Consider the following 11564-nt stretch of genomic DNA (forward strand, 5'->3'; position numbering starts at 1 on the left):
TTTCAGTCCCCAAATGCCGGGGGATAGCACACCCCATTGAAAATACCCTGCACCAGGGTTTCAAAACAACTTCTTTGACCCAGGTTTCCACTTCAAAATAGTACTTCTTGTGAACTGGAAGTCCTGGGTTCCAGAGAAAATCAGGGCAGAAACAAAAGTATTGCAATAAAATGACCCATCTCTGCACGTCAGCAAACATCAAGGACATTTTCATAAAGACGGTCCCTCTGTCTGCTTTTACAGAAACACAGCCACGGGTTGGAAATGCGGCGCACGAGGCAACGGCTCGCCTTGCAGCAGGGAAAGCGAGGGAGGAATGAGATCTGGTCTGGTCGGTCTGTAGCGTTATGAACTGAATCACAGACCCACTCCAACTCGCCGCAGTACAGAGTTCTGACTCATCTAACAGGCAAGCGGGGGAAATCCATGGATTTAGGAACAATCTGAAGCTGAGACATTTTAGGGGAGCGCAAGTTCCTTCATACAATTGCCAAAGCTTTTTTTTTTTTCCACTCTCTCAGCTTCCCTCCGACAGCCCATGATGTTAACGCTGCCCCATATAGTATCAGCCTCTTTCCTCACATCTGCTCTAGAGGCAAAAGCTCCATTTACAGAATTGCCATGAGAAAACTTTTTAGGGGAACATTTTCTCCGCAGCCTGTTGACTATCTTACAGTAGGGAGTAGTCACCAATGTGGATAAACAATATCTTGTTCCTTTAAGAAGTCCATTAAGTGAATTCATCTATTATTAGGTATCTGTTTAGCAGAAGGGAATGATCAGTCTGCCCCAGAACATGAGACAATTCATTTATTCTTTTATGCACTTAAAATGGCTTACAGCAATGGCTTGAATCGTAGCCAAGTAGATAAGGGCAAGTTCATCCAGACCCCGAGACAATGTTAGTCCAACAACCTGTGCAAAGATCAAAAAGAAAACATACAAATCCAGCCAAAGTAAAACGCTATTATTTTCTACGGTTTCTTGTTGTAACAAGTTTTAAGTGCTAATTCTAAACCCTACTTTTGTGAGCTGTACACATAATGTTATGTTAAACATGTTATTCCTGATCTGGGGAAGAACCACATAAATTGTTCTTGCCCTTGCAAAGAAATACAGAACAAACAGCATATTGTATGGGATTAGAGATAGATTAACTCTGACAGTTTTATGTTATGACTCAGATATTGCTCGTGAATGTATTTAATGTAATAATATGAAAATGCTATTACATAAAAATAACTTTTTAAAAGCATTTCCCCCCCTCCCTTCCAAGCACCCTAACACTGAAACACAATGAATAATTAAAGACTATGTCTTAAGCTCCTTTACTCTCACATAAATCAATACTGCACTGTAGTTACTCTGGATTGATATCAGCATAGGCAAGACCTGAACGCAGCCATAACTGTGGCAGAAAAAATGTGTTGGTGTTACCAGTATTTGCATACAGCCATCATACCATGGAAATTCTGATTCTGCTGCAGCATATAATTCTTTCATAAAATAATACAGGCATTATTAGGACCCCAAAATATAGAAGCCATCTATTTTTTTTTTAATGTTTCCCTCATTTGTGGTTTAAAACATGATGCAGTGCTTACGCTTACCCTTCCCAGCCTCAGATACAGCAGATTTTGGTGTTGGTGAGTAGCTTGAGATCCTCACTTCCAGGACAATATGCCATTCTGAAGTATATTTTTGCATTAACCACCAGGTATTTTGATATCATCAAATTCTACCCTTATGATATTCTCCTGTTATAGTCCTGCACAATAACATCCTGGCTTGAGACCTCGCCAATCTACCACCACCAAGTTCAGTGAAGAGATACATCCAAACTTTTAAAGATGGGCCGAAAATCTCCCCAGCAGAGGTCCTCTGGTGAGCTTCCAAACGCTGCTCTTTCTGCTCCCAGACTGCAATGCTCTGAAAATATCTTTGTACAGAACATAATATTTCAATCCCTTTAAGTTCCAAGAGTCGCAATTTTAAAACCACAAGCCAGAATCAGATCAGGTTTACCTTTGAACCACCATGTAGGAAGCACCATGGTTGGATATTTCCAATCAGGAGAGCATCTATGCCCATTTTTAACCATAAGCAGGGGAGCTTTTCAGTTTCTGTTGAAATTTACTATCCAACAACTCTAATACAACACATTTACTAAACATTGATCTGTTTAAATCACACAACCTCTCCTCAGAATATTTCATTCCTTTCCCAGGTTTCCATACCCAAATTTGTGTTGAAATTCATTGCAAAAGAAACACAAAATTTGGCAGACAGGTGAGTTAACAACAGCAAGTGCTGCTAGTCAGTGCTCTGAAATGTGATTCCTAGGAAAGGTACTGGGGGACACACACCACTCTTCATATTTTTAGACAATAAATGTGGCTGTAGTGATATCTCAACTACAACGATCTCTGGTTTTCTACTGAAACATTAGCACACTTTGAAATGCAGCAAGAAACCTAAATCCTATGGGATAGTTTAAATAGCTAAGGAGGAGTATGCTCAAAATTGGAAAAAAGCTCCTTCCAAGCCTTTTTTTTTTTTTTTCTTTTTACCCTGTATTGACCTTTTTGCAAAGACAGGCTGTTTCTTACCATGCCCTTTAGTGTCAGATCTGTTAAGGGAGATCTGTTACCATGGAAATCTGGCCAAACATGTAAATCAACAGTGAGGAAACCCACAGGCAAAGATTTCTTAATCAGATCCAGGTGACTGTTCAAGTATGTATATATACTGCGAGCACTAGAAGAAAAACAAGTTGGAAAAAGAGGGGGGAGAGGTTATTCATCAAACATAAAACATTTCTACTACCATCAAATGCAGAAAACCCATCGAAGAATGCCAGATCCCAAATTTAAAACAAAAGGGGAGAAAGGCAAAAGCGCGTGCTTGCCAAGCCCACGGCATCACAGGCTGCGAGCAGTGGGGATGTCCATCTGCACCGCCGTTCAACAACCCATCTGAATTCCTCAGTTTCACAGGATGAGGGGAGATACTGGCGGTTTGTGATCTCCAGTTTGTACATTGCCTCCTACAGGTCCCTAGACAAGCCAGAGCTGTTTGATGTTTGGGGGGCTGATGCTGCTTCTCTCCACCAGAAAGGTGCTGACACTGCGAAAGAGAAAGCTAGAGAAAAAGCTGAGAGGAATAAGGAGGACTCCAGACAGAAATGAAAATCAAATTCCTTTACAAATGTTTAAAAATTTCTCTGATTAATCAATAGCATTGGACTTAACAGCTTTCCTTTTTTTAAACCATAATTATTTCAGTGTGTGTTATGATTAAAATACAGCACTAAGGGTGGAGGAGAGAAAGCAAGTGGCTGCTATTTTAGGGAGGAGCCGAACACGGGCCTAAATATGATTGTATCTAAGTTCAGATACTACACCCAACTCCACAATATCCAACAGACTTTTTCCTGGACCAAGAGTAATCTTAGAACTAATGGTGAATTCTTCAGTGCTTTGGCTTGCAGTGACTCCAGTGACATGCCATTTAAAAAATGTTGCAATTATGCTTGGAATATTTTTTCAAACGCACATACTATCGTAAACAGATTCATATATATTTTTCAGCTCCTCAGAAATCTCCAAGTGGGGCATTTAATTCCTGACATGTGGGTCAATAATAGCATCTAACCCTAATTACAATTGATTAGTCATTGTCTCATCCACTGTAGACCCAAACAGTGATATTCATTTAGCCTCTACATGTATATTCAATCATGCACTAATGAGATCCCTAAGGGAATTTGGCATATGCTTTACTAGTTTGACTTCTGACCTGCTAGCAGCTGTATATTTATACTTTGCATTCAACCATTCAGCTGCATGTTTTTTCAATTATACCTTACCATGTGTATGCTATCAGAGGATATCATTCAAAATGAAGTACACTTGGAAGACATTAAAATAACTAATTCACATCATTATTCACGTACTTTAAAATGTACTTTATGTGTCTTCCTGGACCTGAATTATGATAATTTGGAGGTCACAATCATTTTTTCCCCCTTGTTGTAAAAGTGGCCCTGTTTTCTACGTCCCTAAAGACTGCACTATAAGCAGTACATGCTAAGGACAAAGTCATTTTATTTCCAGTCTAAATCATAGCTTGACTGTTGGGAAGGAAAAGAAAGGAAAGCTTCACTCAACCACAGACCTACCGGACATCTCAGCTTCTATCTGATCTCCATCCTGCTTGATTACTCTCGCAAGGATTAGCCATTCGTGGAGCTCTGACAGAACACAAGGACTGTACAAAAGAGGCTGAAGTTTGGCCAAATATATTAAAGACACACATAACCTGGGAATTACAGGGTTTTTTCCCCCCTTTTACTTTTTTTTTTTTTTCCTACAGATAGATATGGGTTCAAGGCACTACATTTGGACAGAGTGACTGGCAAAATCCTTCAAACACTTGCCAGTTCCAGTTTCTGCCATGTATGTCTTATACGGAATATTACACCATCAGCTCTATGGAGCTCTTTCTTTTCAGTTCTGTGAGAAGGTATCGGTAGCAGCTGGATCTGACTTGCAGAGTTGAGCACAAGCTGTTGCTATTAAAAAGGAACTATGTTGAAAGTGGAGAATAAGAAATCAATGCAAGTTTGCTCAGGGTTATATTCATATTTGGGACATAACTTCGGAAAGCGGGATTCTGTTCAGGAACCCTGGAAGATGCCAGCAGGTATCTTTCAGGAAAAAAAAATTAAAAATTTTAGATTTTGAAATCTAAAAAAAGGATCTAAAACATCCAGAGGTACAGAGAACTGCTGAAAATGATTCTTATATTCTGTTTGAAAGATCCCGGAATTGCTGATAGATACCATGTGTGTAACTTCTTTTTCAGGAGACATCTCGTTAGATAGGGAAATGGCATCAAGAAGTGTAGGAAAAGAAAATCCTGTCCCAAAACAAAGCACTTCAGCAAGTGCCAAAGGGCATATAATCTTCGCTGTCAAACAGTGAGATACTTTCTTCCTCCAGATTAGAAACAGTGATTCTAGGAAACAGATGTATTTAAACTTTAAAGCACAAATGATCGTATTATTTCTTTTTTTATTTATTTCCTACTCTAGCTTACCTATACAGCATTTAACGTATTAGTGATGGTTAGATGTCAGACCTACACAATGTAGAGACTGAAGAACAAGACTGCTATATCCACAGCAACTCCTGCAGCTCTCTGAATTGCATGAAAACCCCCAAGTTTTGTTGCTCACAGAGTATGCCAATTAGTTAGACCAAATAAGAAATTTACAGCTGCCCAGAAAATCCTCGTGAAATTCAACCCTCTCCTCTTCCAGTAAAAGAAGGGAAAGGAGAACAGAGGAATAGTACTGGGTGGGTTGCACAAGACTGGTCTTCAGCACAAGTGGTCAGTGGGAGCCAGTTTCTGGCAAGTCTGTCTAAGCCACTCGCGCCCTAACAAGTTACCACAAATTACTGAAACGGTGATAAATGCAGCTTGCAAACTCTGCTCCTGGTATAGGCAAAGGCACAGAAGTCTGCCCGGTGAAGCTTCTGAGATGAGCTGCTCCGCAGGCAGACTGCCATTGCCGGACCTACTTATTAGCAGCGTTGGGAGCCTGGGAGAAAGGAAGGACAGGCGTAGGAAGGCAGAAGTAGGTGATAGGCAGCAGCAAGTAAGAGGCGCAGATTTGTGACCTCAGATGTTGTTTTTTAATGATCCAGACATGCATGTGCATTTTGTCTCTACAAAACCAGCCTAACTCTTCGTGGTGTTGCAGCTATCATAGGCAGTAAAGGTAATATGCAATCACACACGTAAGTATGGAGTTCACATTTTGTTTTCTCTCAATCACAATTTGCAATGGCTGAACAGATATATTCTCTGTGTGGATGCAGGAATTTATACTAAATATAATAAAATAGATTCTCTGAAATATTACGCTGAGATTTCCAGGCAAGTAATTTATCATCATCACCAGTAACCCCCCAAAACACGACACCATGTTCTTATTCCGTATACAGCTTAATTTATGTAAACACATAATCCAAAGCTTAGACCAACACTGTTTGCTAAAAAAATGCTTTGCACTGGTATAGCTACTGCTACTACTGCTACTAGGCCCTGTGATAAGGGCCTCATGCTCCATGTGTAGAAAGAAATGAAGAAGGCCCTGTGATAAGGCTGAAGCTCGTGCTCCATGTGTAGAAAGAAATGAAGAAATAAAGAGAAAATTTCAGTTCAAATTGCAAAGTTCCTGATTTTTGTTCAAATTATTTTTTTTAAATTTAATGAATATTTGAGAAGGACAGGGGGGAAGAGCATAGGGGGAATTAATAAGAAAGTTGTTTACTAAATTTACAGCTATCCAAACATTTCATTAGGAGAGTAATATCTGGAAAGCATTATAAAAATACCATCGAGCAAATTAACTTTATAAAATATTATCATCCTTTTTATGAAATATCATGACCCTTTTTATCAATGCTATCCTCCACAGTTTTACTCACTGCAGGAGACTCAAATCCAGAGTTACGACACCATACGCTCAGATAACATGGGATTCTATTCCCGATAGTCTGTATTTAGTGTCCTATTCACACCACAATCCAAGCTTTCTGCACTATGAAAGTAGTTGTGGTCAGTCAGTTCAGTATCAGACCTAGCATAGACAAGCGGGCTACTCTAGATCATTTTTCCAACGACAATAAAATGGCTTATCCTGGTATTACAGACTAAACTAATTGTTTGTCTTATGCTTGTGCTTCGTATAGGGGCACTGGAAAAATGGTCTGGAAGCCAAAAGATCAATCCTTATTCCAAACATACACAGATGCATTTATTTCCTGATTTCCTTTTTTAAAGAACAACAAAGAGAATTCTAGGAAGCACGAATCTATTTCATATTGAATGAAGTCCAATACATTTCTGGGAATCCCGGTGAAGTTCTTGACAAACAAGTGAGGCATGGGGCACTACGAAGCATGGAAGGGTCATCCAGAGAAACCAGGTAGCTTTTACCTCTCCAGGGAGGACTTAAAAGAACTATATAACTGCATGCGCTTAATATATCTCTCAGGACTGACCCTTGCCTTTTAGACCAGGGTGATAAACTGGAGAGAAAATGCCAGGTTTGCTGTTTTTTTCTTTAATCTACAGAGGAAAAATAAATTAAAAGAGAATCAAATTTTCATCCAATGCGCCTAACTGTTCAGCTAGGATCTCTCTGGGAGTGACATGAACCATCCTAAAAGGAATCCAAGCCAAAATAGCTTGAGAAAGTCCAGATCTGACAGAAGTGTCTGGACTGTCTTCATCAACTTCTAAAGCAGACTGAACTAAAATTCCACATCACACACAGCCTCCTGCTCAAGGAATGCTGGAGCTACCTCCAATTCACTCCTACATCTCAAGTTTTGTCTGAAACGTCATCCTGGGTTTCTCTGTTCCATTTGTGCTGCCATGCAGGAATTTTTCATGCTGTGTCTATACCTTCCTTTAGATGACTGTTCCAAAACCATGGAATAATATATTCCTAAACTATATCTCATCCTTGGAGCTTAATAGTGTCACCTACAAATAAAGATGCATCATTAGCCCAAGGCATAAAGGTCTGCTGAACACGGCTGATGCTACGGTATCAAGAAACACCCTGGGCTGGATACAAAAGAAGTTGAAAAGCGGAAAGTTAATATCACCGCTTAGGTACGCCAAAGGTATCTGAGGGGAGTTTAAAGCTTTCATCTTTGAGCAATCACCTGGCAAGCCTTTGTAAATACGTCCAACCCACTATCAGACTCTTAATTCCCCTGTTTCAGAATAAGGATACAGCAGTGCAATTCTGTGCTGCTGGGAATACAGTGTATCGCCCATTTGTAAGGCAGGTATGTAATAAAGAAATAAGAACAGTGACCTGGCTGCAGCTTTTGACTGTAATTCCGGGAAGGCGACATGGCCTCGGACCACGTGATCTATCTGAAAAAGAGGAAAGCAACATTTTTGGAATGATTACATCTTAAAACATTCAGCCTCAGAAAAGGGTAACGCAGTGTCATAACTTTAAAAAGACAAGAGAGCTTCTAAATTACTCATGAGGTGTTAAGTCCTAGTGAAGCCAATGGCAAAACTCCCACTGACATTACTGGACTCAGGATTTGGCTTTAAAACAGTAAGAAAAAACAACCAATGCTGAACCAAAATTAGGGAAAATGCTAAGCATGCAGCTCCTCAGTCAGAAGAGCAAGCTGCAAGGATGACTTTTTTCCTGTCCAACACTGTCTGAGAACATGTCCTCTAGTCTCTCCCATTCTCTTGCATGCATGCCCTCATCAGAATTCTACCAGGAGCATCTTCTTGGCCCCAGTCCCTACATCTTTCTATATCACACTGTTAAAATAAAATACAAGGTGTGTTGTCATCCTGATAGATGCTCCATACGTTCATTGCAGGAAACAATATGTATACCCTGACAAGCAATTATTGCTATAAAAAAAGATCAATATAGGCTCTGTCTATACTAAATTTATAAATCATCTGGTCATTTCGCTTCACAGTGGCTACCATTTTTCACAAAACAAAGTATCAGGTAGAATCACATGGGCTTTTAAGACAATAATTCAGCAGGTTTTGTGGCCTCTTGATAATATCCCATCAGAGGCGACAGTAAAAGCTAAAGAGGCAAAACTAGAGCTACTCAAGAGCACTGAGTATATTTGGCAATACCTATTGGCAGCAAACCACATTAGGTATTTCATTTTTAACGGCATGAGTCTAGCCCTTAACCAGTGTAGCAAAACATACAATGAAGCACACACATCTGAACATAGCAATAAAAATAACACATACCTATTCTTGCCGAGATTTGCATCAAAGACAAAACTCAAACACGTGCACGCATTAGGGACAAAGCTCAGGCCTGAATTTCACAATCTTGCATAATCTCTTTAGAACACAAGAGTAGCTCATAAATTCAGAAATAAATCTATAAATAAATATCACATATACGTGTGTGCTATGAAAACACTTTACACCAAAATGTTACAGGCGTTATGAAGTTAGACATTTAAGTGCCCTTAATTCAAGACATGGCCACATGAGGGTTGCATCTAGAAACCCTTTTCTGCAATTCTTTATTTTACAGTTTGTGATGATGTCATGCCATCCTTTGTCTCTGTTGCGCAATATCTTTCTTCCTATAAATTCTGAAAATCCAGTGGAAAAGCCCATCTAATACACAAACAAACAAGCTTTCTCGAAACAAGCAGAGTGCTTAATCCTTCATTTGGACTCTATCTGAATGAGGTTTCAAAATCCAACAGACTTTTTTCACAGCTGTATCAATAAAAAAATTAATCAGAGATTTTTAAAGGGAAGTGTATCAGTTTTAAGAAGTTCAACAGACTGTTCAAATTTCATGAAAAGAATTCACCTTCGGGCAGAGATCAAGCAATGAAAAGAATCCCAAAACATGTCCTTTTGTTTTGTTTTGTTTTGTTTTCGGAAAGCTTAAAGTGTGAGAAAGTAGGATCTTAAAAAGACCACAGCTTTAAAATTACAAAGACAATGAACGCGATTTATCCTCCACAGAGTGCACATACACTGTTTCCTCCTATGGCTCCCTATGTGTTTTCTGTACACACAACCTCAAGAAAACCATGAGATATTCTAAGAATGTTTAAACAATACAGCTTCCCTAATATACCTAACAGTACTTAGAGCTGACTTTTGCTATGAGTCCTAACAAGACCGTACATTTTTTCCAGCAATTTCTTTAATGACTCAGGAACATCTTGTTCTCTGGTACTAGAATGAAAAGGAATTTTAAAATCATCTTTCTGAAATGCCCTTATTCTCATGGTACATTTTAAGCGTGGAACCACCCTGAGCCAGCCAAGAAAAAACACCGACGTGCTGTACCCTCTCTAGAGTTCAGTGTCTTTACCCACTTTGGATTAAGCACATAGAGACTTCTCCTCTCAAAAGCGTTCTTACAAAGAAATGCACAAGATTTGCCATTTTCATTTGTGCCATTGTCACAAGCAATAATGAAATGTTACTTCTGGTTGTAGCAGTTACCTATAAAATGGGACATTTTGGTTCTAGCCCCATCTTGACCCGAAAAATGTAAAGTACACACATCCCACCTGCTGTGAGAGCGCTTTTGCCGTGAGGCTAAGGATGGGTTGGAGATGGGATGGGAAGCAGACGCTGCAGGAGAGGAAGAGGGATGACTCTCCCACTGAAGCTGTGACACTGTACGGAGAGGAATGTCAGATTCACGTGGCCAAGGAGAGAGCAGGGGAGGGAACACCAATTCATAGCTCAGCGCTCAGGGTGTGTCTGGGCTTCCTGATCCAGGATTATTTCTGTTTCTCATTCAGTGACTGTTCCGTGTGGAATGTATAAATGCAGTGATGCCCCAATCTACTGCTTCCTGGACACGTGCTCTGATCACTAGGCTTTTAAAAAGGTGGGTGGTGCTAGCTCTGAGTAAGAGAGCACTTACGCCTGCAATTTGTGAAAGACCAAACCTACCTGTATGTTTGGTGAGCTTACAGAGGACACTACCCACAGGACTGGGCCCACCTCCTGTGGTTTCGCAAGAGGAACTTGGCACCTCACCCCTAAGGGCAGTCAGTGTTTCTACAGGCTGAGCAGGGAGACACACAGGGAGCTTTAGAAGCTTCCAGGGTTAAGCAGCCCCTAAGGTCCTGCTGACACTTTTGGACTCAAGCCTAGATACTGTTTTCTACATCTAGCCTTTCTTTAAATTTGCCATCAGTGTTTTTGTTCTGACTGCCTCCCTGTAAATAAGAAAATTCATTTTTAGAAAGTCTAGTCTGGTTTTAATTTTTATTGATAAACTAAATTAACCTAGTATAGTTAGGACCCTTTGCACTCAAGGAGAGAATTGAGGTGACAATATATGCAGTATCTATCTAGACAGAATATCATGTTAATATATTACTATTCTGTCTGTATACTACATCTTATATTTATGCCCATCAATGAGCACAATTGTTCTATGTAACACAACACTTATCATTTTCTTTATCTCAAAAGCCTGACTCAGCCTCCTGCTAAAGTAAAGAATGAATGCCTATTTGCCTATAAAATAATAACAATAATCATCACCACCATCATAAAAGGAAGACATGCCCTTAGTGCTCTGCCCCATATATAATCCCCTATCAGTATGCAAATGAGCAGTTTGTAAGAACTAATTGTTCATTGCCTTCAGCAGTGTGGTTTCTCCTATGATCTTAACGGAGGTGTTTCAGGCAGAGCTCTGGCTGAACTGACAGTGAAGCTATCCCAAATGACAGCAGTTGTGGCACAACTCCCATCTTGGAGGCTGTTTGTGTCTCCAAACACTTACCAGTTTTCCTGTAGCACTTTGACCTCCTTCATTCAACCACAATCCAGGTACCATTGCAGAGAAATAAGGTCCCCAAACACCAGGCACAAAAATGGGTGTTTCACTGACCTGGAAAAGCAAGAGAAAGCTCTAGTGAATCAAACTACCTGTCAAAATAATTTTGCTGCTGTCAGAGTGCAGTACTGAAATGATTCCTGCT

General features: G+C 39.9%; 1 protein-coding gene across 2 annotated transcripts in view; it reads right to left on the bottom strand.

The window, feature by feature from the left end:
- Nucleotides 1-11564, bottom strand: part of FGGY (FGGY carbohydrate kinase domain containing) — a 137860-nt gene that overhangs the window by 35807 nt on the left and 90489 nt on the right. For both annotated transcript variants that reach the window (XM_009884583.1, XM_009884582.1), the window contains 4 exons: nucleotides 11366-11473; nucleotides 7901-7962; nucleotides 2610-2757; nucleotides 841-915 (listed from right to left, as the gene is read on the bottom strand). In XM_009884583.1, coding sequence (XP_009882885.1) covers nucleotides 841-915; nucleotides 2610-2757; nucleotides 7901-7962; nucleotides 11366-11473 — 393 coding nt within the window. The remainder of the gene's footprint in view (nucleotides 1-840; nucleotides 916-2609; nucleotides 2758-7900; nucleotides 7963-11365; nucleotides 11474-11564) is intronic.

This window comes from Charadrius vociferus, unplaced genomic scaffold (assembly GCF_000708025.1).
Source record: "Charadrius vociferus isolate BGI_N301 unplaced genomic scaffold, ASM70802v2 scaffold163, whole genome shotgun sequence".
Lineage (NCBI taxonomy): Eukaryota > Metazoa > Chordata > Aves > Charadriiformes > Charadriidae > Charadrius > Charadrius vociferus.